Below are 24672 nucleotides of genomic sequence, written 5' to 3' on the forward strand. Positions count from 1 at the left end.
CGTGAAATTCGATATGTCAAATCCTTCCTATAGAGTACTTGACAATCAACTGTATTAGTGTGTTCAACGGTTTGTTTTCCTCCACCTGTCATGGATGGAGGAAAACAAATCGAAAATAACTTTTCGGTCGGATTATTTTCTTGATGAAATATGGCCAACCGGAATTGTACGTCCCCCGAATAAGTTTTACAGCGACATAGAGCATTTCAACACCATTATAAATACTTTACGAGAGCTAATTCAAATGTTTAAATTGGCTGACAGTTTTATATATGACAGCTGGAGAAAAACAAACCCCCAAGTAGTGTGGGTGAAATCGTTTGCATAGAACTCTATAGTGTCAAATCCAGACTGTCAACATATTTCTTTATTTTAAATTTTAATATTATTTTCACGTTTCCTGAGCTGGAAAAAACATTGTTGCAATCACGAAAATCAGCTTTATCGATGTAAGTAATAAAAAACGACTTTTTTTTTCTCATTTAATGACCCAATTCTCTGGTTGGAAATTCCCGGATAGAATTTTACAATATCATTTACCCTACAAACAATCATAAAACAATAAATATTATAGTTATTACTGTTTCAACATTGTTCGATGCCAAGTTCTCACAGTAGATTTACAATAAAATTTCATGTAACAATAAATTTCACTGTTCAGCAAAAAACTGATACAGTGCATTCACATTAAATTTCACTGTTTTCGAGAGAAAAATGTATGGAGAAAAATTGATTTTTTTAATGTTAAGATACATAACCACCTCCCTTTTTCACTGTAAAAGTCTTTTTTACATTGAAATTTACTGTAAAAACGTTAAAGTTTATTGTTTTTGTATTGTAACACAACACTAAAACTTACTGTAAATTATTTTAAAATTACTGTACTGTCACAGTGAAAATAATAGTTTTGTTACTGTACATTTCTATTCGGGTTTTTTAACTGGACCGCTTTCTAGTTGGATCTCCGCTAGTTGGACCATTGCCCAACTAAAAAGCATCTGAATGTCAAAATCTTATGTCAAATTTACTTTGACAATCAATCTGACAATTCGATCGTGAACCGACAAATGGGCGAAACTAACAAATATACACAAACAGAGATTTGATTAATATCTGAAAGAGGAGTAAAAATACTTTGTAAAAAATATAAAAACTCATTTATAAATTCTTCACACTTCATAAAAATCAATAAAAAACAAAACGGCGGATCCGACTTTCAACTGTAAACAAAAAGCCAGGCGGGTTACGCCTCTGCATTTCTATGGTAGTGTATACAGGCGAAATTGACAGCATCATTGTTTACAAGGTCCGTAAACAGAATCGCCCTAAACAAAAACCAAGTGCTTGTTACGCCCAGGGGGAATAACAAATTTTCCCCTCCAGCGAGCACGGCGAAAGCCACATTTGATTTTTGTTTTTTGGCGACACTGCAGGGCGAAATTGAGAGTCGTCAAAACAAGAGGGCGACTCAAAAATGGCCTAATCAACATTTCATAACAACACTCGGCGAAATAATCTGTTTTCAATTTTATCAACGAAAACGTTATTATATAAAACATTTTAGTTATGCTTCCGAAAACTAGTATTGTTTCAAAGTGTTTCAATACATTTGAAGGCGCAGTATGCAAACACTGTTAAAATACGATTTATTTTCTGAACCGAATTTTCAAAGCTATTTTTCTCGATTCGATATCATTGCGACTTCGGCCCTTTGGTCGATTCATGATCGAATTATTAGAGATGTGAATAGATACAACTACACTACTAACGTCTCTTTTGGAGAGTTTTTGACATCTGTCAGTCGGTCCAACCAACGAATCAAATTCGTTAGTTGGACAGAGGTGTGGCCCAACCAGCGAATTTTATTTTCATCTGTCAAAACACACCAAAGAGTATTTTTTTGAATTTGTTATGTATGTTATTTCTTCCATCGAAAAGTAATTTTATGAAGAAAATGTTTTCTACCTATGAAAAATGTACACGGAAAAATACAACAACCCGCAGAATAAGTTCTTTTAACTTAACTTTAGGTAGTTTTGAGTCTTGCGTCGCTTTCGCACTTATTAGTGTTGCTAAAAACAAAGAGAGAGATTCGACTCAGTCGAGGCCTTCCACGGAATATGGTACTTTTGAGTTGTTTGAGGTATATTCAAAATTAGGTAGATTCAACTTAAATTTAGGCATATTTAACTGAAGGTTGAGTATAAAAACCTGTCAATGAGTTGTGGTTTTTGCCGTGGTTAAAGGGAACCTGCCTTCAACACGGTTTACCTCAACTGCCTATAATCGCAAGTAAGTCGCATGTTCTATGGAATTCCCTATCTACATGGGACTGACTTGCGATTATAGGCAGTCAAGGTGCTTAGAGTTCTAAGGTGATTCGTCTTTGGCAGTAACTAGGTGTGGAGTGAGGTAAGCGTGCAGCAGACTGCGGGGAAGAAAAATGACAGCGAACTACCAACGATTAGGTCTTTTCCTAGAGTTTCCAAGCGGAGACAAAGAATGCCCCTCGCAAGGGTCGTTAGAGGCGTTATCGTCAGTTGGCAAGAGATCGAATGGGTTTTCGGAGATAAGTGGAACAGCTCTTTTAAGCATTTCTGCGTAAGAGCGTCTGGAGCGATCTTTGGCGGATCGCTTCAGCTTATCCGCGCGAAGTTTGTACGTTGGGCATGTCAAAAGTTCATGCGGATTCTCCCCACAGTAAACACACTTCTCAGCCGGCCTACTGCAAGTATCATCCGCATGGCGTTCCCCACATTTACCGCACCGTTGCTTATTGCTACAGTAGGTGGCCGTGTGACCTAGCTGCTTGCAATTGGAACAATTCATGACCCGCGGTACAAACAGACGCACAGGTAGACGAGCTCCTCCCAGTTCAACGTAGCTCGGAAGTGCAGATCCGGCGAAGGTTACGCGAAACGAGTCTGATGGATAGTAATTCCCGTCTTCGATGGACTTTGAGTGCAATTGCTTGCACTCCAAAATCTTAACTGATTGAAGGTTAGGGTTCTTAAAGCGGCCAACCCCATCATTCATCAGATCATCGACAGTTAGACCCGCATCACTTACCACACCGTCGATCTCCACATCACGAGAAGGAATGTAGACGCGATACTCTAGCGTAAAGAGGCTATTGCTAACGATACCATTGGCCTGTTTCAAATCAGTAACGACTACGCGCAGTTTATCTGACTGAACCTTTTTAATCTCGGTTACGGCCGAGTAACGTTTTGTCAGCTCTCGTGCAACAGTTATGCTGTTTAACGGTTTATTTTTGGGCCGAAAGTATACCACCCAAGGGCCAACGAATCCATCCTGGTAAACCTTGACTCGGGGAGGTTGTGAGACATTGGGGGAAAGTGGGGGAAGTGGATCGCCCATAACATCATCTGTCTCCGAATCAGATACACGTTCCTCTTCCTCATAATATTTGTCTTTGGAGGGTAATCCTTCTGTTTGTTCCATTTTGTTGCGGGAGCAACACGCTCGACCGCACTGTTTAACTTAAATCAAAATAAAAAATCAAAAGCAATAAAAAGAAAAAAATCGATAAGAAAAGTTAAAAACGAAACATTCACCAGTTGGTTCCTGACGAGCTGGTAGGTGAATTGATCCTTCGTTTCTTTTGTCCGTCACCCGCGTGACCTTCACACAGTAGAGACCTGGTATAAGCTCGTCTAAACAAAGCCGTCTTTCAGGCAAGAAAACTTTATTACCGCATTGCATTGCATTACTTGACAGAATTTAACGTTTATAATGTTTATACTCCAGCCCTTGCTGGGATAAACACTTTCACCGATATCGCCTAACTCAAGGTAATGTTACAACAAACAACGCGCGTGTGTAAACTGAATGGGCGCTCGGTTACGAATGCTTTCGCACTTATTAGTGTTGTCAAAAACAAAACGAGACTCATCCGGTCAGCGTGGCAAGCAGAAAGTTAGCAAAAGTTGAGCAAAGCGAAATTGATGCTGAGTTTCTGCGAGCATTTTGCGCGAATTCTGGCAACGAATTCGCTCAAATGCAACAACCGTTTCTGACAAAAGCGGTTAAACCAACCGATGATGCTCACTTTTATCCATAATCCAGCCAGAAATGTACGGCCAAGATCTTTGCACGCTTCCTGCCACATCTTTGTCAGATCTTTTGCTCGATTCATGCTAAATTCTACCAGGTAGGAATTGGCAGGATCTTTGCACAGTTTATGTCCGAGTTATGCCAGGGTTTTGCTTGGTTCCTGTCAAAATTTGCCAGATAACGCGAGCGAAACCGAGTTCGCCCTAGCTCAACTAACCCGATAGGATACGCGCAGAAATCTGACAGGGCTTTCAAACCAAGACTTACAGAAATCTAGCAGAGCGGTCTCTGCCAGCAAATTTGCTCACTGGGCAGTCGAGGTCTTCCGTGCAGTAAGGTACTTTTGAGTTATGCAATAAAAATTGGACTTAACCGTTTTGCGCGTTAGGGGCCGTACACAAATGACGTAGCATTTTTTCGGCGATTTTTGACCCCTCCCTCCCCCCTCGTAGCATTTGGTCACAACATTCTAACCTCCCCCTCGTAAATAACGTAGCATTTACCTACCCCCTCCCCCTCGTCCCATGCAACGCGCCCGGGTGATGAAAAAAAATTACATATGTTTTTCAATTATTTTAAATACATCTTTCAAAATTTTTGACGACTTTTATCAACATTTTCATTATAACAGCAAATTGCGTGCAAAATAAGCACATTTTATGACAAATATATAGTGTTGATAGTTTTGTTTTGAATTTTATATGTGAAGGAGAGCATGAAGGCAAGTTCACTCAGTTCACAATCGTGCAGCTGCAAATGATTCTAAGAACCAAACGTTCATCTAAATTACTAAATTTTGTTTGATTGAATCCGAACTGAAAATTTAATTCAGCTTCCAAATGAAGTCTACTAGTTACAACATTAGATAACTAATGTAGTAAGTTAAATCCGCATACAAAATCTTTTCGTATTTTTGCGAACCTGTAATTCCGCGAATCGTAAAATTTACCTCATGAAAAACCGCATGTTTGAATTTAAATTCATTTCTCTTGGCAATGGAGGATCATTAAATCGTTTTCTCTAAACAATGGGTTTTAAACTTAATGCTACGTCGCGCAACTTTTGACCCTACCCTCCCCCTCGTCACACTTCGTCACAAATTTGGTATACCCTCCCTACCCGCCAAAATGCTACGTCATTTATGCATGGCCCCTTAAGGGCACAAGACCTAATTTTAATTAAGTTTTGTTTTTTTTGTGTTTCGAATGCATCTCGTCAGTAACTAGCACCATCTGGGTGTCTAGTTAGACGATGTATCTAAACTAGTACCCAAATTAGCACTAGTTAGACACAAAAAATTCCAAACAGTTCACACGACATATGTGAACGCCTAAAGCCACATGTCCCGAGTGATGTCCCGGGAAGCAAATATAGCTCTGGTTTGCTGACGAGAAAGCGAAGACGAACTCTTGTCTTTTGGTTCAAGAAACCAAACGCCTTAACCGCGCAAAACGGTTAAGTCCAATTTTTATTGCATAATACCAGGCGTTTGGTTTCTTGAACCAAAAGACAAGAGTTCGTCTTCGCTTTCTCGTCAGCAAACCAGAGCTATATTTGCTTCCCGGGACATCACTCGGGACATGTGGCTTTAGGCGTTCACATATGTCGTGTGAACTGTTTGGAATTTTTTGTGTCTAACTAGTGCTAATTTGGGTACTAGTTTAGATACATCGTCTAACTAGACACCCAGATGGTGCTAGTTACTGACGAGATGAATTCGAAACACAAAAAAAACAAAACTTAATTAAAATTAGGTCTTGTGCCCTTAACGCGCAAAACGGTTAAGTCCAATTTTTATTGCATAATACCAGGCGTTTGGTTTCTTGAACCAAAAGACAAGAGTTCGTCTTCGCTTTCTCGTCAGCAAACCAGAGCTATATTTGCTTCCCGGGACATCACTCGGGACATGTGGCTTTAGGCGTTCACATATGTCGTGTGAACTGTTTGGAATTTTTTGTGTCTAACTAGTGCTAATTTGGGTACTAGTTTAGATACATCGTCTAACTAGACACCCAGATGGTGCTAGTTACTGACGAGATGAATTCGAAACACAAAAAAACAAAACTTAATTAAAATTAGGTCTTGTGCCCTTAACGCGCAAAACGGTTAAGTCCAATTTTCATTGCATAATACCAGGCGTTTGGTTTCTTGAACCAAAAGACAAGAGTTCGTCTTCGCTTTCTCGTCAGCAAACCAGAGCTATATTTGCTTCCCGGGACATCACTCGGGACATGTGGCTTTAGGCGTTCACATATGTCGTGTGAACTGTTTGGAATTTTTTGTGTCTAACTAGTGCTAATTTGGGTACTAGTTTAGATACATCGTCTAACTAGACACCCAGATGGTGCTAGTTACTGACGAGATGAATTCGAAACACAAAAAAAAACAAAACTTTTGAGTTGTTTGGAGTATACTCAAAATTAGATAAATTCAACTTAAATTTAAGTAAATTAAACTCAAGGTTGAGTTATTATTTTTGCCGTAGTTAAATGGAAACTACCTTCAACACGGTTTACCTAATATTGCCTTCCTGCACGATACCACGATATTGAGTCAAAAGTACTCAATTTTTGGTAGTTTTTCGGTGGCGCGTATAGATGAAAATAAAAAACATCATCATTGCACTCTCGTGCCATCTAACGGTGGACATCCTCCGTTAGATCGCAAATCCATCGGCTTATCACACGGCACACATCTTTATTTTGATTTGTTTACCTTCCGAGTGCCAGTCATATTTTATTATCACATTAACTTAAGGTTTGAAGAACATACTTAACTAATATAAAATCGCATCAACATAATATAATATAATAGGATATCCTAAGTTAATTAATTGATACAGGGCATTGCATTTGAATTATAAATATAGATTGGCGATAGTCCATTGTGTGCATTATCAGCAGTTGCTTCCTTACGTAATTGATCGAAAGGAAACTATTCGAAATTTTGTAAACAATGTTAAATAAGTATCTAATTTTGTAGGGATATGATACCGCAATCTGGATGATGTTTGTAAGCACATTTGCACCTCGAAGTCCGATTGTTTGACTATCACTTGAGAGATGCTCATCAGTCAAGTTTAATGGGCATTGCTACAAATCTACAGTAAATAGCGAAAATAGCTTAGTGATAAGATAACCATCTCTATCACTGTCGGGGAGCACCAGATCCCAATAGACCATCGTTTCGTTCGAACGAGCCAGTTTCCTGTGATAACAGCGCAATATGCTTCAAGTAGCGAAAAAAATCCTAGGGAAAAATCGACGGCGAGAGTTGTCCTATTGCGTGCGGAAGTTTTCGAACGATGGTTCGAGTAAAGACGATCCAAATCGGACGCATTCTTCACGAGTCGAAGCGAACCGGGAAAATCCTTTAACAAGAACGCTGAATATCTTGGGGAGTGATATGAAGAAAGTGAAAAACTTCATTTTTCCTAAGGGAAAGCCTGCACCCGTGGAGAACGTTTCAGACTATTTGGAGAAGTACCGGAGAGAAGATTTTCAAAGCCATTGTGATGTGCTAGTTATTGGTGGCGGAGGAGTTGGATCGTCCATTGCTTATTGGCTAAAAAAGCGAGCTCGAAAAGGATTAAATGTGGTCGTTGTTGAGAAGGATTCTACTTACCAGGAAGCTTCCACATGCCTGTCAGTTGGCGGATTGAGACAGCAGTTCTCAATTGTGGAGAACATTCAGATGAGTTTATACGGGGCGGAATTTTTGAGGGATGTTAAAGAATTGCTTGGAAATGATGTTCATGTTAATTTTACGCCTTACGGATACTTGATGCTGGCATCGGAACATGGAGCAGAGCAGCTGCAGGAAAATTCAAAACTACAAAATGTGTTGGGGGCAAAAAATGAAATTCTTACTCCGGCTAGGCTGAAAGAACGGTTCCCTTGGATGAATACCGAAGGCATAGCTTTGGGTTGTCATGGATTAGAGAAGGAAGGTTGGTTTGATCCGTGGGCACTATTATCAGGTTTCAAAAAAAGAGCCATTGAATATGGTGCCCATTATGTTGAGGGAGAAGTGGTTGGATTTGAGTTCCGTACCATGCATGATGTTATGACTGATGGTGTTAACTTCGGCCAATACCAAGGACTTGATAAAGCATACGTTAGAATGAAGAATGGCGATATTCGAGATATTAAGTTCTCACTCGTTGTTATCGCTGCCGGCGCACAATCAGGAAGTGTGGCCCGATTGGCTCGTATTGGAACGGGAAAAAATATATTAAGTGTTCCACTACCGGTGGAACCGAGGAAGCGTTACGTTTATGTGTTCCGGTGTCAAAATGACAATGGTCCTGGAATAAACACTCCGCTTATGATAGATCCGACAGGAACATATTTCCGTCGCGATGGCCTAGGAGGAAATTATCTTGGTGGAAAGAGTCCCTCTTTAGAGGAAGAACCATCATCAGATAACTTGGATGTAGATTACTCGTACTTTGATAGCCATGTGTGGCCAAATCTAGCTCGACTAGTTCCCAATTTTGAGGCAATCAAGGTGAATAATGCGTGGGCTGGATACTACGAGTACAACACATTCGACGAAAATGGAATCGTTGGCCCTCATCCATATTACAACAATCTGTACATAGCGACAGGTTTTAGCGGACACGGTAAGTTAAATTTATTTTTGGACTCCTGGCAGATGCTCCTAGACAGTCGATGAATATACGATATGCCTTAAAACTTTATATTTTAAATAGATCATTTTTGTAGGTATACAGCAAACCCCTGCAGTCGGGCGAGCAATGGCCGAAATGATCATCGACGGTGAGTTCCGAACAATTGACTTAACTCGATTTGGATTTGATCGCATACTGGTTGACCAACCCTTGTATGAATCCAACATTGTTTGACACGCAGCCAGTGGAGCATAAATTAATTGTCGCAAGGAACTGTGAAATATTGGACGAAAAAAGAGATTTGTTTGTTCCATACGCTAAAGTAAGGTTAATTTGTTCTTGATGTATGATCAGTAAGAAACGTGACTACAGGATGAGTGATTGTTAATTTATGATTAAAAAATAGCACTTCTGCATCATAAAATGCTTCGATCTGGTCTAATAAATAAATGGATTGAAGTTCAGAAACATAGAACTAGTTAACTCATGTTTTCGTTTCTAACTGGTTTAACTTTAAATCTTTGACTCCTCCCAGCAGCTTTGTTGTACCTTGAAACTAGATAGCAGTTATTACCAATCTATTTAAATTGGCCTGGCGTTGGTCCAAACAGCCCGCCGGCTTGTTTGCTAGCAGCTCGCGATGGAGCAAATCCAAGCAGTTTTTGGATATTTTGGCGGATGGACATCGTACACAGAATGTAGAGAAAGATGAACGAACATTCGGTGTAATCGTCACCGGGCAGGTTACGATGGCTAAGTCCTTGAATCCAGGAAATCGGGGTGAATGGCAAACGCGCCACGATACGTCCGTCGAAACTAAAGTTAAGAATAGCATGAAAACAAAATTTTTACCAATTACTATAATCTCTTACATGCTATTGAACATGCTCAGCAATGCCGTGAAGGCAAACCCAGTGGCAAACATCGACTTCATCTTGACTAGGGACAGGTCGCGATTGTTGTTTTTCAGTTTTTCCTCGTCTCGTTCAATTTTCTTTTTGTGAGATTTGTCCAAAGAATCTCCATGAGTTTCTTTCCGTTTTTCTACTGCAATGTAATTTATTAAAGTTTTAAGCTGAACACAATAATATCTTTAAATACTTACACTTTTTACTTTGCTTCTCAACTTCACCTTTCAGCTTTTGGTACTTTTCTGTACGATAAACCATTAACCACGTTAATCCTACGAAATAAAAAAAATGAGTTTTATGTCATACATTGGTATGAAAAATCATTACCTTCTCCAAGGAATGCAGTGCAAACCGAGATGAATACGATTAGCAGAGTGTCGGACCACATATTCTTGCCTAAAAAATCTCTTAGATTAGATGAGTTAATACACTAAAGTTGTAAAAAATACCTTAAATAAACTCGTAATACAACGAAATTTTTATATTATAATGGAAAATGCTGTCAGACCCAGAAGACGGCTGACAGTTTCGTTTCATTATACGTCAACAGGAGACGTCAACGGGCAACTACTCGATTTTGTACATGCCATCAGAGTTGTTCAACAAAACAAAGTGCGGTAATTTTATAAAAAATTTATTTAGGCTGTTCGCAATGCTGGGATGTAAATTTGTTACAAAATGATAAGCAGTCGTCAAATTTGTTCTGTCAAAAATACATCTACGCGCAGAAATAAAACAACCCAAAGAATTAGTTCTTTTAACATACTTTTGAGTTGCGCGCTTTCGCACTTATTAGTGTTGTCAAAAACAAAACGAGAGATACGACTCAGTCGAGGTCTTCCGTGAAGAAAGATACTCTTGAGTTGTTTGGGGTATACTCAAAATTAGGTAAATTCAACTTAAATTTTAGCATATTGAATACAAGGTTAAGTTTGTTTTTGACACGTACAAACTCAACCTTGAATTCAATATACTAAATAATTTGTAATTTGACAATAAGTTGTCATTTTTGCCGTGGTTAAATGCAAACTACCTTCAACACGGTTTACCTAATTTTTCCTTTCTCCACGATACCCCGAGATTGAGTCTTTTAGGGACCATTCATAAATTACGTAACGCTTTTAGGGGGAGGGGGTACAACAAGTTGTGACATGTTGTGACATAGGGGGGAGGGGGAGTTAGCTAGATCTTTACGTAACATGTTTTCACCGAAGAAAAAAAAATTCTGGGAATTTGTTACGTAATAGGGGAGGGGGGATGGAGAAATTTGTGACAATTTGTTACATGGAGGAAGGGGGGAGTCAATTTTTTGCAATTTTTGCGTTACGTAATTTATAAATGGTCCCTTAGGTAGTTTTTCGTTTGCGTGTAGAACGCGGTGTCCCCAATGTGACATTTTAGCTCTCTCCCAGTTAAACTCATTCCGGAACCGGTTCAGTTTTCTGAATGGAGTCATTATGGATTCCAAATCAAATGCAACAACCGATTCCGACTCAGAATCAGTTGTTGCATTTGGTTTGGAATCCTTACTAACTCCATTCAGGATTCCGAATCAAATTCCGAATGGTTTGACCGGGCTGTTCTAAATATTGTACGTTTCTTCGGAAACGAGCTATTCAATCATTTTGAGGCGACGAATGAATTGGTGCATTTGATAATAAATACTCAAAAACGTCGAAAAATATGTGTTACCCAGGTTGAATGTGTGCTAATTATTTACTTTAATTGAATTTATCAATAAAACTAACTGAAAACTGTGCTTTTAAAGTTTCAGGTTTTCGTATGTTTTATTTACAGTAAGGTTTTTACACAAGATTGCACCACCTTTTATTAAAGTGTCATTCATCCCATAAGAAATACATTGCAACGAATCGTGCGCCGAATAGCGCTACGAATCTTGCTGCGACGAAAAATAATCGTTTATCTCCTTTGGAAAAAGTACGGACAATAATAAGTGCTGAAAAACTTCGAAAAATATGTATTACAGTCGTGATTAGCTGGTTTGACAAATAACTGGACCGCTTTTTAGTTGGACCTCCGCTAGTTGGAACATTGTCCAACCAAAAAGCATCTGAATGTCAAAATCTTATGTCAAATTTACTTTGACAATCAATCTGACAATTATTAGATGTGAATAGATGAAATTACACTACTAACGTCCCCTTTGGAGAGTTTTTGACATCGGTCAGTCGGTCCAACTAACGAATCAAATTCGTTGGTTGGACAGAGATGTGGCCCAACCAGCGAATCACGACTGTACACAAGTAATGTGTGCTAATTATTTGTTTGACCTGAATTTGTCATTAAAACTGACTGAAAATTGTGCTTCTAAAGTATCAGGTTTTCGTATGTTTTATTATCAGTAAGGTTTTTACACAGAATTGCACCATCTTTTATTAAAGTCATTATTTCCAAATTTTGCTGCAACGAAAAATAATCGTCGCGTCTCCTTTGGAAAAGCCCAATTTGCAAATGCTTGAAAGGTGCGTTTCCAATGAAACGTAATAAAACTGCTTTCGAAATGTGCGGTATAATAATGTCTCAACCCTGTGGAGAACTGTCATTTTTGAACTACTCGAATTTCCATGACTCGACATTAATCCATTTGACAGCTAGTCCAAAGCAAATTTCATGAAAGATCGTCGTAAAACGCTGCTGATTAATAGATTTTAATAAAGTTTTCGGAAAATTGCGCTGTTATTAACATCAAAAGTGTGAAAATGGTTGTCCAAACAGCGGAACCTGCTGCGGCAATCCAAGATGTCGAGATGGAAAACGTCGAAGACATCGAGGTAGCAAAAAAAGATGCTGAGTTAATGAGCGTTCAGGAGATTCGGGAGCACGCTCGGCAAATCGACAAAGCGGTCGTCAGCAAAGAACCGAGATTTATATTGCGTGTGCTGAGATCTCTGCCAAATACGAGACGAAAACTCAGCTTGGTAGTAGTGCGATCATTAGCAGTGCAACTTTATCCTGCTGGTTCAGAACGAGACGGTATCTTGACATACATTGAAGAGTTCCCGGAAGGCAGCCAGGAGCCGGAGCTACCAAGACCGCGAGCTGCGATTAAGAGTCCTCTGCCGGAAGTGGATGCCTACTTTCATTTGCTTTTGTTGGTAAGACTGTTGGATAAAAATGAGCTAGCGAAAGCGTCGAAATGCTCCCAAGATTTGATGGCAAAGATTGTAGGTCAAAACCGAAGGTCTTTGGATCTAATAGCTGCAAAGAGCTACTTTTATCACTCTAGAGTTGCGGAGTTAAATAGCGATCTGGAGAGCATTAGAGGTTTTCTGCACTCTAGATTGCGAACCGCTACACTGCGAAACGATTTTGAGGGACAAGCCGTTTTGATCAATTGCTTGTTGAGAAACTATTTGCACTATTCATTGTACGATCAAGCTGACAAACTGGTCAATAAATCGGTCTTTCCGGAAACAGCCAGCAATAATGAATGGGCTCGGTTTCTTTATTATCTGGGTCGTATCAAGGGAGCTAAGTTGGATTACAGTGCCGCCCACAAACATCTTGTTCAAGCACTGCGCAAAGCTCCCCAGCAAGCGGCCGTAGGTTTCCGCCAAACGGTTCAGAAATTGGTGATAGTTGTTGAGCTTCTTCTCGGAGACATTCCCGAGAGGCAAATTTTTCGACAAGCTGCTCTACGTCGTTCTCTTGGTCCTTACTTTCAACTTACCCAAGCTGTGCGATTGGGGAACCTGCAGCGCTTCGGAGAGGTGCTTGAAAATTTCGGTGATCAGTTTCGTCAGGACCATACGTTCACTCTGATCATTCGTCTGCGACACAATGTTATTAAGACCGCTATTCGATCCATTGGGCTTTCCTATAGCCGCATTAGTCCTCAAGACATTGCCCGTAAGCTTGGACTGGACTCTCCTGAAGATGCAGAATTCATTGTTGCAAAAGCAATTCGTGACGGCGTTATTGAAGCAACTCTTGACCCGGAGAAGGGTTATATGCGCAGTAAGGAAAGCACCGATATATATTCGACCCGCGAACCACAGTTGGCGTTTCACCAGCGCATCAGCTTCTGTCTGGATTTGCACAACCAAAGTGTGAAAGCGATGCGTTACCCGCCTAAATCGTACGGCAAGGAACTAGAGAGTGCCGAAGAGCGACGCGAACGCGAGCAACAGGATCTTGAGCTGGCCAAAGAAATGGCCGAGGAGGACGATGATGGATTCTAAATAAGGTTTAGCAATGCGTTTAGTGTCGGTTCGTATATTTAATCCAGCATTGTTCAACTCAACTTACATAAATTTATTCTGATCCACAATAAATTGCTTTGCCATTGCAGGGAATTACTGTTAATCGACGACATACCGAAAGTCTGAATTTGTCTTTTTTCTACAAAGTTTTAATGCTATGCAGACTCACGATGAATAAAATCGCATTCCACGAAGGTGAAAATTTTTCTGAAAGGCGCGGCTTTGTACAAAAAATTGCTCGATGTCGACATCAGAGAAGTTATAGCCAATGTAATAAACTGCTTCCGTCACATTTTAGCTCACAAAAATAAGTAATGCTAATAAATGTGACGATTACCTTTCATTTGAGCACTAATAGTTTCAAGTATTAGCTCTCGAACTATGGTTGCCACCCCTCCGGGTTTGGCCCGGAGTCTCCGATTTTGGGGGCGATCTCCGGGTTTCACCTGTTTCTCCGGGTCTGGTAAGACGTCACATTTTTAAACTTTTGTAGTTCTGAATTTATTTGTTTAAACGAATTCTTCTGTGAGGAAGTGAGGATAGATTTACTTCTTTGTTGCGGCTTATCCACTACAGCGAGAATGGCTGTTGCTCTTGGGTACTTAGGGGTTAGCCGAGGAAATGAATTTCTACACCCATCAAAATTAACAGAACTGTCCACTAACGTGAACATATGTGTTCTTAAAGTGTAATGCGAATGAAACAGAATAATGGTACGCATTATGCTTTGCCAATTTAAGGGTTAATGCGCAAAATGGTTTAATCCAATTTTCCCTTTTGGGAATTTATTGCATACATTTTATGATTTTCGTAGAACGTGCATAAATCGATTTTAGATATAGTTTAGAAAATATGACCTAAATTTACAGTTTGTGTATAAAAAATTCTATAATTTAAACATCTGGGAGAATGAAGGGTTTGTCTTTTTGTCAGGAAGTAGCAAAAATCTAGCTATCCTAGTTAAATCGGGATCCCTGTTCTGGACGGCTTTTTGTCTTGATTTACATATTAGAATTCACACTTTGGGAATCTTAATTTTTTTCTGTAGATGTTTTTCCGCCACGGAAAATCGAAAATCCATCACCCATTTGAAATGCATGGAGAATAAAATTCCCGAGGTGTACAGCAGCCTTTTTCAGAATTCACACCTTTTATGAAGCAAATAAACAAACTGCCTGAGACGAAAAAATGAGCTAGAAATGTTGCTAAGCTATCCATCTTTTTACGTGCCATAATGGCGGTGTTACCGCGCCACGTGTCAAACACAGAAAACTTGCATTACCTAGCAGTAGGTAATTTTAAATCTGTGCATCCCACTTCCTCCAACGAAAGAGAGGGAGTCCAAATTTACCCAAAAATAATGAGAATAATTGGCGCATGGTGCATAGGTGCATGGTGCATAGGTGCATGGCGCCTATGAACAGTTGCAGAGGTTTTGAAATATTTCGCGCATAGGTCCTTTCAATTTAAAAGGTCTCAAGTACAAAATTTTAAAATATGATCATGAAAACTTTGCGACTTTTTATATAATGCTTGTTATTTGATTAATACTGGGTATAATGAATCCTGGTTTCGGTATTCGTTAACTATGTTGTAATCACATGCTGTGCTGCAAATAACTCAGTTTGTTTACATTTGTCACTAAGGACCATTTGAATCAGCACTCTTGAGATATTCCCAGCCCCCTGCTAGGCAGCCATTTTGTCCTAGCCAACATCTGCCTTTGTTCAAATCAAAACAACCCAATGCTATTGCACAGGCGACATGGGCCTAGATGCAGCTAGGCCCACATATGTTGACTACTGTCAAAGTCTGTATATCTCCATAGAGGATGACAGGAGTGACACCCTCCTGGATATTCCCCAAAGCTGACTAAACTTCATCCCATTAATTTTGAGTAAAAAAAATCATTCCCTCTCCCTCGTTTTCCGGCAGTGAAATAAGGACAGCAAATTAAAATTACCTACTGGTAGGTTATGGATTTTAAGTGTAAACGTTACAATCTGAGTGCATATAAGGAGAGTGACGACACTGTCAAAATTGGAACAATTATTATTTGTCAGTGTCATTCCAAACGAGTCAAATTCATGTATTTTGATAGGTCGTTTGTTCGTTTGGAATATCACTGACGGATAATCATGACAGTTGTCTTCACTCTCCTTACATACACTCTGGTTACAATGTGCAACGTCTCAAATAAATTGTTCAGTTCATAATACGTTTAATTGCCCTTGTTTGACAATTGACCATTAGGCAATCCATAGACTTATCCAGCTGCGTCGGTATTGTGTCGCTTTGACGTTTAATTTGGGAGGAAAACAAATCGTTTACACGGCGATTTGGGAGGAAAACAAACCGCTTCTGGGCTTGAGGGGAGGGCGGTAGTATAAAAATGCGAGATATCAGTGTGCGTATTTTAAACGTCAGATATCTCCATGAGACGTTTCTGATCAGCTGATTATTTCTTCTTTACTTATTCTGACGTTACTCCGAGAGGTGCGACGTCCGACAATATCGTTGATTCGATCCAACATCAAACGAATCGGACTAACAAAGTTGTTCGTCGGACGAGTTTTTCTGTTCGCAGGAGTATACTTGTTGACAGAACCCACCGTTGAATTGTCAAACAAACGTCTAATGGATTGCCTAATTGTATGAAATGCCTTAACCTCACAAATTTGACAGGTGCTGGTCCTTTTGTTTACAGTTTGGACTTAACAAATGTGGAATCCATTAAAATAAGCTTAGTGTTAATAATTAATTTCCAAGAAATTTTACCGCAAAACTACTTATCGATTCAGAGAACACTAAAAGTAATTGATAAACAAATAATTAGTTCACTTATTTGATCTACACTTTCCTACAGTAGGGAATAGGACAATTTAATTGTATGACGTTCTATAGAACATTTATACTTCCAAAAACATGATTCCCAATATATTTCAAGTGCTTCCCAATATATCATTTTGAGAATATGAATAATCTCTAAGTTCAAGATGTAATCAACAGGACCACCACCTGTTACATTTAGTACATGACGTCATTGTGCAATGACCAATAATCGCTTACGCCAGCTTGACAGCAACGCCCAGTTTAAGATGTCGGACGTTCATTTAATAAACATTCAACGCATTGGACTAACGTAGGATGACTTAATCTCACTGCGCGGTTGACATAAACGATTATCACTGAGAACTGACACACAAGTTTTCAACTAGTGTAAGAAATAAAACTGTCGCTTTGGAATGATAACAGCAAGTAGCAACTTGCCACTTGGAGGCGCTTCAATCGGACAGTAATCGCTATACGGGACTTGTGTGCAAACTTGGATACAATGGTGACTCATGCATGCGAACCTGTATGCCATGGTGATTTTCAACGTATTTTCATTTAAATGTTTACACAGGTTTTTCGGGAAAGTTTGTTCCAGTTTATATTTCTGTTCTCTGTGCGATTATTGTCAAATAAGGCAGTTAAACGTATAGCGGACCCTACACGAGCAGAAATATTGACAACAAACCAATTATTGATCAATATATTGATCGTGTAAGGACATTTTGAAAATATTGATTCTGTAGGATTCAAATGGGATTGACGTATTGAAGCTGTCTTGACAATATTTCTATTGACAATATTCTTGTCTCGTGTAGGGTCCGCTTATGACGAACTGAACGATTTAGACCACCATCATTATGGCACGTAAAAAGTTGAATATCAATTTGCCATTTTTAAACGAAAGCATATTTTGTCAAAACAATATTGTGCATTAATGCACACATTCGTTGTATGTGTAGCTGTATCATAGACTAACTGACACAACACTCGAAAACAATGCTTTGTCCGCAAGAGGGTGAATGTTTTGACGTTTCTTTGAAAAATGAATGAAGCCAACATAAGCTGGCTTTCTGGCTCGGCTAGTTGTCAAAAATGACAGCGAACGCGCTTTAAGCAACGTTCACATTGCTACGAGCCAATGTTGTTAACTCGACCTGAAACTTTTCGAATGCTTAATTAGTACTCAGGTTAAAAAAGCGTTCGGATTTTGTGGAGAAGAAGCAATGCAAAAGAAAGCGTGAATTCTCATATATTGTTATTAATTACTTGTTTTGATTCCATCGTTTAAACAGTGTTATACAGTTCATGTGTACAGACCTTGAACATTTGAAACGTAGCTAGCGCTACTGGTATTTGGTGGCAGCTTCAGGTAACAAACAGCTTTCAATGGGCTGTTTGTCCGCTTTAACTTTAAACATATTTGTAGTTGGAACTGTGGCCAAAGATAAACTCAAGATTACTAAGTCCCATACAAACCATTAACAAAGTATGGTTCAGCAACCGTGAATCGGTGAACTCAATAATAGTATGTTTTTGTTGTCCCCTCGTTAATAGGCGTTTAGAACGTCGACAAAATGCTATGGTTACGAAGCAAATCAAAGTTGTATACAATCTTGTTATGAAAGAAACATTTAATCTCAACACGTCAATCGTTTGTTTACCATTTATCTGTCAGTGTCATTCCAATCGAACACGAGATCTCATCCTCATCATTGCCACATCCGGACAGGATGCCGGGAGGGCTCACCGCGGCCCATCCAACATCACACCAGCAACTGCGGGCCCCTTGCCACACCCGGAATGGGTGATGGAAGGGTACTCCGCCGCCCCCACGACAACAGCATCCAGCCCTAACGCAGATCACTTGTGATGCATTTTTAAAAATCAGCGAAATTAAATGCATTTATTTCCATCAAAATAGAAATTCATAATGTATTTTGCGTTGCGTGCAATGTTTTTGCGTTGCGTGCAATGTTGTTTGCGTTGCGTGTAAGACGTCAAAACCCGACAGAAAAACTAGCCCTACATTTGACAAAACGTCGAACAAAGTGGATCAGCGTAGGACGTTTGTTAAACAAACTTTTCTGCGAGGGAGTGCAAAGCTGATGCAAATTTGTTATACATTCTTAGAGTGATCTGCCCCTAGATCCAGCCCCAAACCTATCTACCGCTTACAACCGCGGGCTCCTCGCCACTCCCGGACCGGGTGATGGGAGGGACTACCGCGGCCCATCCAGATCAGCTGTCTCCCGCCACTAAGAAGAGTCATACCAAATATAAATCCAACCCAAATTCCAGTAACTTGAAATGAAATGAAGAAGGAATCAACAGCTATGTGTAAATAAACCGAGCAGACGAAAATATCATAAGTTTGCGTGCAAGACTAGGTTGGGACTGTTATCGCATTTGCGATTATGGCGTCACTCTAGGCGTCACTAATATATACGCAAGTATGTACAAATGCATTACTAATTTCTATTTTGATGGAAAGAAATGCATTTAATTTCGCTGATTTTTAAAGATGCATCACAAGTGATCTGCCCCTAGATTGAACCTGTTCGACAGATTCGCTTTGCTGAAAATTCAGTAATTGAAATTGTCAAATTGACAGCGCAATTGGCGAAATCTTAGTATTCCGGGCTGGATTGCTTTAAATACGGTATTTGCCTGTCAATTTGACAATTTGAATTACTGAATTAGTAGCAATTAGGTTCAATTCAATTTTCGGCATCTTGTATTGCTGAAACATTCAGCTGATGAAAATTCAGCAAAAGTTTGCTGAAATCGACCACCAAATTTTGGTCTGTGGTGTTGTCAAAAATATTGAACGTGTAAGGGCCGCTATAGCCCAATTCTAGGACGATTTTTCAGAAGGGCGTAAAAGCAAAATGTAAACAAACCGTTTTTATGCATATTATTAAAGCTAATGCCATGAATTATCATTGTTCATTAAAAATTTTTACAAAGAAGTCAATCTGAACCCTAAATTAATATTTATAAAAAGGGCTTATTTCAATTTGATTTGAAGTAAAATCTTATTGCTGTTAAACCCCTTCTGTTAAATTTTATTTTTGGCCATATCATTAGGAGTATAAAGTTGGATTGTGATCATAATACTTATATAAGCTCATTGCAATCATTTTATCTAGTAATTACGGAATGTAAAGTAAATATATTACAGTTTACCCGAAATGATGATTTGCACATAATAGGTCATTTAAATTTGTTTGCCTTCAATACGCCCTGCTTTACCGACTGTTTGATTTTCTGTATTGTTGATGCGTCTTGACAGCAGCCTCCAAATAAAACGGTGGTGCTGTTAAGCCCGTCTCTCGTCTTAAGTATCGGTGTGATGAAAAATCGAGTTTTTCGTGAAAAATATGCAAGATATACTGAGTATGCTGGTAAGTATAATCTTTGTACATACATTTTCCTATGTCCACTCAATTTCCATTTCAGGTGGACATCGATACAAGTTCCTGCTGGAATCTTCCCTTTTAGAAAAGTTGAAAATTTCGGTATTTTGTTACCGCCTGTTGCTTCCTGTTGGACAATCCTGCAGTCTTCCTCCAGAGGATGGAAGTAAGTCACTTCGGCCTACAGCCTTGATTACCACGGCGTCGACCAAATTTCATTTATGTGTTGAACTGCATGCTGCCGAACTGCATATGCGACTGATACATAAAGGCATAAACTCCAGTTTTTCTTGTGCGATTTGAAGCGAATGCATGGTAAGTTTCTGTCCGTACCCATTTATCCATTGAGATGCATTTCGTGTCATATTACTTTATGGCTTTTCATTTCGCAGGCATGAAAGGGATCGTCACATGAGAATACATACAAAAACGAGACTTTGTTTGCCATATAGTCTTTTGTGACTAAAGTCAGAGCAATGAGTGTGACTCCTAAGAAATTATGATAGAGCTCGAAACAAATACACGAATAAATACAACATTGCATTGCGAAACCCGTATATTTAATCAAGCCAGATTCCTTTTGAAATAGTGTAGTGGAGATTTCCTTATTTGAAAAATAAAAAATGACGGCTTACTTGCAATAGTTCAATCCCAATGATGAAGGTAAAAGAACCTCGGCTAAGAGCAAACCGTTCGCTGCACTACACCAATTTTTTAACAAACACTTCAAACTGTTTGAAATGAAAAAAAGAAACGTAAGATAAGAAGCACTGCAGAAGTGTTTGGTGTCGGATTCGATCAAATCTTTGCAGTGAATACTAGGTTTGTTCCAGTTCACGGAAGTTGCTCCGGAGCAAAAAATACTTGCTCCTTTTTACTTCGGTTTGCTACCAGAAGTACTTCCGGAGTACTTCGTTTTTCTTGTTACTAGAGCAAACCTACTATATAACAAAACACCGAATAAGAACCAAGCAGCTCCATATCATCAAACCGTTCCAATCGCCACTGGCTCTTGCAGGTTCGTTCAAGATTCCGCACTCCACAGAATTGTTACATCACTGAGCGAAGTCAAGTAATGCGGAACTTGTTAACGGATGGGACAGCTGTGTCAATCAGAAACGGTTGCTCAGTGATACTGGATATCATCCAAATAGAATATTGCGCTTTCATTTTTGGAATGCAACAGTTAGATCACAGGAAATGCAGAATGTATTCGAAAATTGCGTACTACTAGGAAAGAACAATTAAATTGAAGTAACATATAAATACTCGTAATACTATAATATAAAATCTTTGGCTAAAAAGGATTTGGCTCAAATCCCAGCCTTCGGTGTTGAACAAAACCAGGAGCCGTAAGAGCAAAATGAATTGAAAACAAGGCTTCTGTCAAAAGCCGCAGCAACAAAAACAGTTTGTCAAGAGACGGTACAGAAGGGCGTTATGATGTTGTAACAAACAAAAAAGGCCTAAAACATATTTTCCCCTAGAACAGAGCTGAAACATATTATTCCGTTGACATGTATGTCTACAATGATGCACTCATTTATCATATTTGTTTTGGCCTTTAAATGAGGTTTCTAGCTTTATGCGCAGAAAACTAGGAATTAAAAACGTTCCGTAAAAGTTCGATGTCGATTTTCTCGAAAGCATGCCACTGCTGTAACGCCCTTCTGAAAAATCGTCCTAGAATTCAGCGTGAGATGTGCACTGTATGTCCATGTACATTGCAACTACGTTGGTCACAGTTTATAGAGAACAGTTGGGCAAAGAGTGAAGTAGGGATACTAGGTATATTTTTCAAATGTCTTAACATTTCATAAAAATGTCTTCATTTGTCTTCAACGGTCAGGATTCTGAATCGGTTATCGATTTTGAGCCAGAATTCTGCCAGTGAGACATCCAAAAAAAATTGTCTTCAAAATGAAAAACACATGATGATGAATTGATAGATGCGCGAAGACTGAAGCCAAAAGTTCCAATCGAAACCAAAACAACGGTTACAGCACTGATAAAAATGGAAACGTTATGCCTATTGATTTTACACATAAATTTTTGCAATTAGCGGTGACATATAGACACTATTTGTTGGCTCATAAACCTAATATGTGTGCGCATACGTAGTTAATACAGTTGACACATAGAAGGTATGTGTGCGCGCGATAACATTAGCTTTTTTTTTCATATGAATTTGAAGTGATTTGAAGCAAATATAGAATTAAAGTTTGGATTTTTTTCAGTGAAATGAGCAATGTAAACAAATATGGTGAATTTAGGAAGAAATTCGTGGAGAGTATTGAGATTGAAATAAAAAGCAATGCATGTGCTTATGTTTACATACGAACTGTATGCACATTCATATTAAATAACTTTCATGATACAAATAAAGTACGAGCAAACATATTTGTATTTGGTACGAGCAAATTTAAACACATTTTAAGCATTACAAAGCCATTAATCGATTGTCTAATCCCTCAATTTATATAACTGGTAGATGCAAAGTCAGAACATTATAAACCTATCGACTAACTTTCTCCTATTGTCGTTATATTCGTCATAAATATTAGTTTTGAATGGCATCAGCAAAGTGCCAACTGTGCGATAATATTGCTATTACTCATCAACTGTTTTTCGATATATCCTCTCTAGTGTAACGAAAAACATTTACACAGGCTCAGTTACGTGAATCAATGCGCTTTCGAGTTGCATGATTGAGAATTTTAGGAAATATTTCTGAAAAGAAATTCGTCAAGCTTTCATTAAAACAAGTCACTCGCTGTTTACACAAAACTCCTGGTTGCCAAAACTAGCAGATAAAACAACTTGGTAAACCATGCAGCCAAATTCACTGTTTTTCTCTCCGCGTGTTTTATATTTAAATATCGTCTTTGATCTTCATAATTCAAATGCGAGGGGCAATTCACTCCCCATTCAAAGTGAATTGAAAATACCCAATTGAAAAAATACACGAGAAATGCTTCAATACACCTTAATACATTTAATACGCCGAAAATACACTAATGCACTAAAATACGTTACTTCTGGAAGATTTTTTCAATACGTCGATAATACGTCGAAAATACGCTAATACACAAAAATACGTTAGAACCGGAAATATTTTTCAATGCGCGGATAACAATCCAATTCGTCAAATAATACACTGTTGATACAAGCCATACAAATATTACATTAATTTCATGCCAAATGAAACTAATTCAGTATATTTCTTATTATGACATAGCGTATGTTTTTTTTTCAAGCTAGATTGTTTACTTTTCTCGGAATTGGGACTCCCAGCAAACGGACTCAGAATCGGTGAATCATTAGAATGACAAGTAGGCAGAAATGAATCAGAATTCTTGTTAGTTTGATTCAGAGGAACAATCCCATAATCTTTAATGGAAATAAACATCCCGTACATTTGAAAATACTCCCAGGGGACGCGAACATAGGTAAATCCGAAACTTCCTACCAGCATCAGTAGGAAATTTTTGATCAAGAATTCGCTCACTTTATCGACATAAACAATGGTTTAATGTTTACCCTAAATAGTGAAGGTCTAAAATCTTGCAAGTTCGAAGTTTACATTGCGATGGATCATTTTGTTTAGATACATAGGTTGCATTATAAATCAACACTCGTTGGGGAATAGAATCGAAATCAACGCTCGATAAATTGAGAATGCAAAGCACAAGATTGTACGCAGCTCACCTGGGTTCGATTCCCAACCCCGCACATAGGGTTAGAGATTTTTCCACAAGAGATTACTCTAACCAGAAAAGAGACAAATGACCCTAAGGTTAAAACCTCTATAATTAAAATAATAAAAAATTATACAAAACACAAGAATCCTAGTACAACCAGTAGGAATTTCGGCTGATTTTACTTAGGAGCATCTCAATTTTACTGAGAACCATCTTAATTTTTGAAATAAATTTAGATAATACTGCAGTGATTAAATATAATACCGCGTTGCTCAAAAATTACCATTGGGTATGCCTAATTAGAAATTCTAATTCTCTAAATAATAAAATTTGGCATAATGCTTAATTGTTCGTTAATCTTGAAAAATCACTAGTAATTCCATTTGTACTAATTTTATTATTTGCGTTTATGAAATTATTCTACTTGCATTCTACAATAACATTTAAACGTCAAAATTCAGTAACATTCGGTTTCAATTGATTATTCAACAAAAATACAATGCGTCCATACAATTGTACGTTTTAGTACACTAATCCATAAGAATTATGAAATAATTCACCAATACGCATAATACATTGCATTTCGTGAACAATACACAAATACGTTTTTAATGCGCTAATACGTAAGAATTATGAAAGAAATAACCAATACTCATCAATACACAAAATACATGTCATTTCGTGAAAAATACACAAATACGTCTCTCAATACGTTAGCCTGAATCGAAAATACTAGAGTGAGTCGCCCTTCGTTCAAATGCAAGGGGATGCTGTCTAGCAAGTATTTCGTACCCAACATCAGCTAGACCGGGGCTGATTATCCCGGTTAAACAACAAAAAATAATATCATTTACAAATATGTCAACGACTACTACA

At 38.5% G+C, this 24672-nt stretch overlaps 3 protein-coding genes and 1 long non-coding RNA gene across 5 annotated transcripts; 3 read left to right on the plus strand and 1 right to left on the minus strand.

The window, feature by feature from the left end:
• The first annotated feature begins 6796 nt into the window (after window positions 1-6796).
• Window positions 6797-9197, plus strand: LOC131685758 (FAD-dependent oxidoreductase domain-containing protein 1). Of its 2 annotated transcripts, none has more exons than XM_058969692.1 (3): window positions 6797-6834; window positions 7060-8701; window positions 8805-9197. In XM_058969692.1, exons 2-3 carry the CDS (start codon window positions 7303-7305, stop codon window positions 8942-8944), a joined length of 1539 nt encoding a protein of 512 aa, XP_058825675.1. In that variant the 5' UTR covers window positions 6797-6834; window positions 7060-7302; the 3' UTR covers window positions 8945-9197. The 2 variants fall into 2 exon arrangements, with proteins under 2 accessions (XP_058825675.1, XP_058825674.1); XM_058969691.1 differs by lacking the exon at window positions 6797-6834 and adding an exon at window positions 6859-6992.
• On the minus strand, window positions 9011-10176 carry LOC131685765 (calcium load-activated calcium channel). The gene is made up of 5 exons (XM_058969703.1): window positions 10071-10176; window positions 9949-10017; window positions 9816-9893; window positions 9583-9757; window positions 9011-9526 (listed from the first exon to the last, which is right to left on the minus strand). Exons 2-5 carry the CDS (start codon window positions 10007-10009, stop codon window positions 9289-9291), a joined length of 552 nt encoding a protein of 183 aa, XP_058825686.1. The 5' UTR covers window positions 10010-10017; window positions 10071-10176; the 3' UTR covers window positions 9011-9288.
• Window positions 10177-12223: 2047 nt separating this feature from the next.
• Window positions 12224-13932, plus strand: LOC131685759 (probable 26S proteasome non-ATPase regulatory subunit 3). Its single transcript, XM_058969693.1, has one exon. The coding sequence runs from the start codon at window positions 12342-12344 to the stop codon at window positions 13821-13823; it is 1482 nt and encodes a 493-aa protein (XP_058825676.1). The 5' UTR covers window positions 12224-12341; the 3' UTR covers window positions 13824-13932.
• A 6035-nt stretch (window positions 13933-19967) lies between these two features.
• On the plus strand, window positions 19968-20636 carry LOC131685766 (uncharacterized). Its single transcript, XR_009304866.1, has 3 exons — window positions 19968-20083; window positions 20139-20410; window positions 20488-20636. It is a non-coding gene; the product is annotated as an uncharacterized LOC131685766 (long non-coding RNA).
• Window positions 20637-24672: the final 4036 nt, after the last annotated feature.

This window comes from Topomyia yanbarensis, chromosome 2, assembly GCF_030247195.1.
Source record: "Topomyia yanbarensis strain Yona2022 chromosome 2, ASM3024719v1, whole genome shotgun sequence".
Classification (NCBI taxonomy): domain Eukaryota; kingdom Metazoa; phylum Arthropoda; class Insecta; order Diptera; family Culicidae; genus Topomyia; species Topomyia yanbarensis.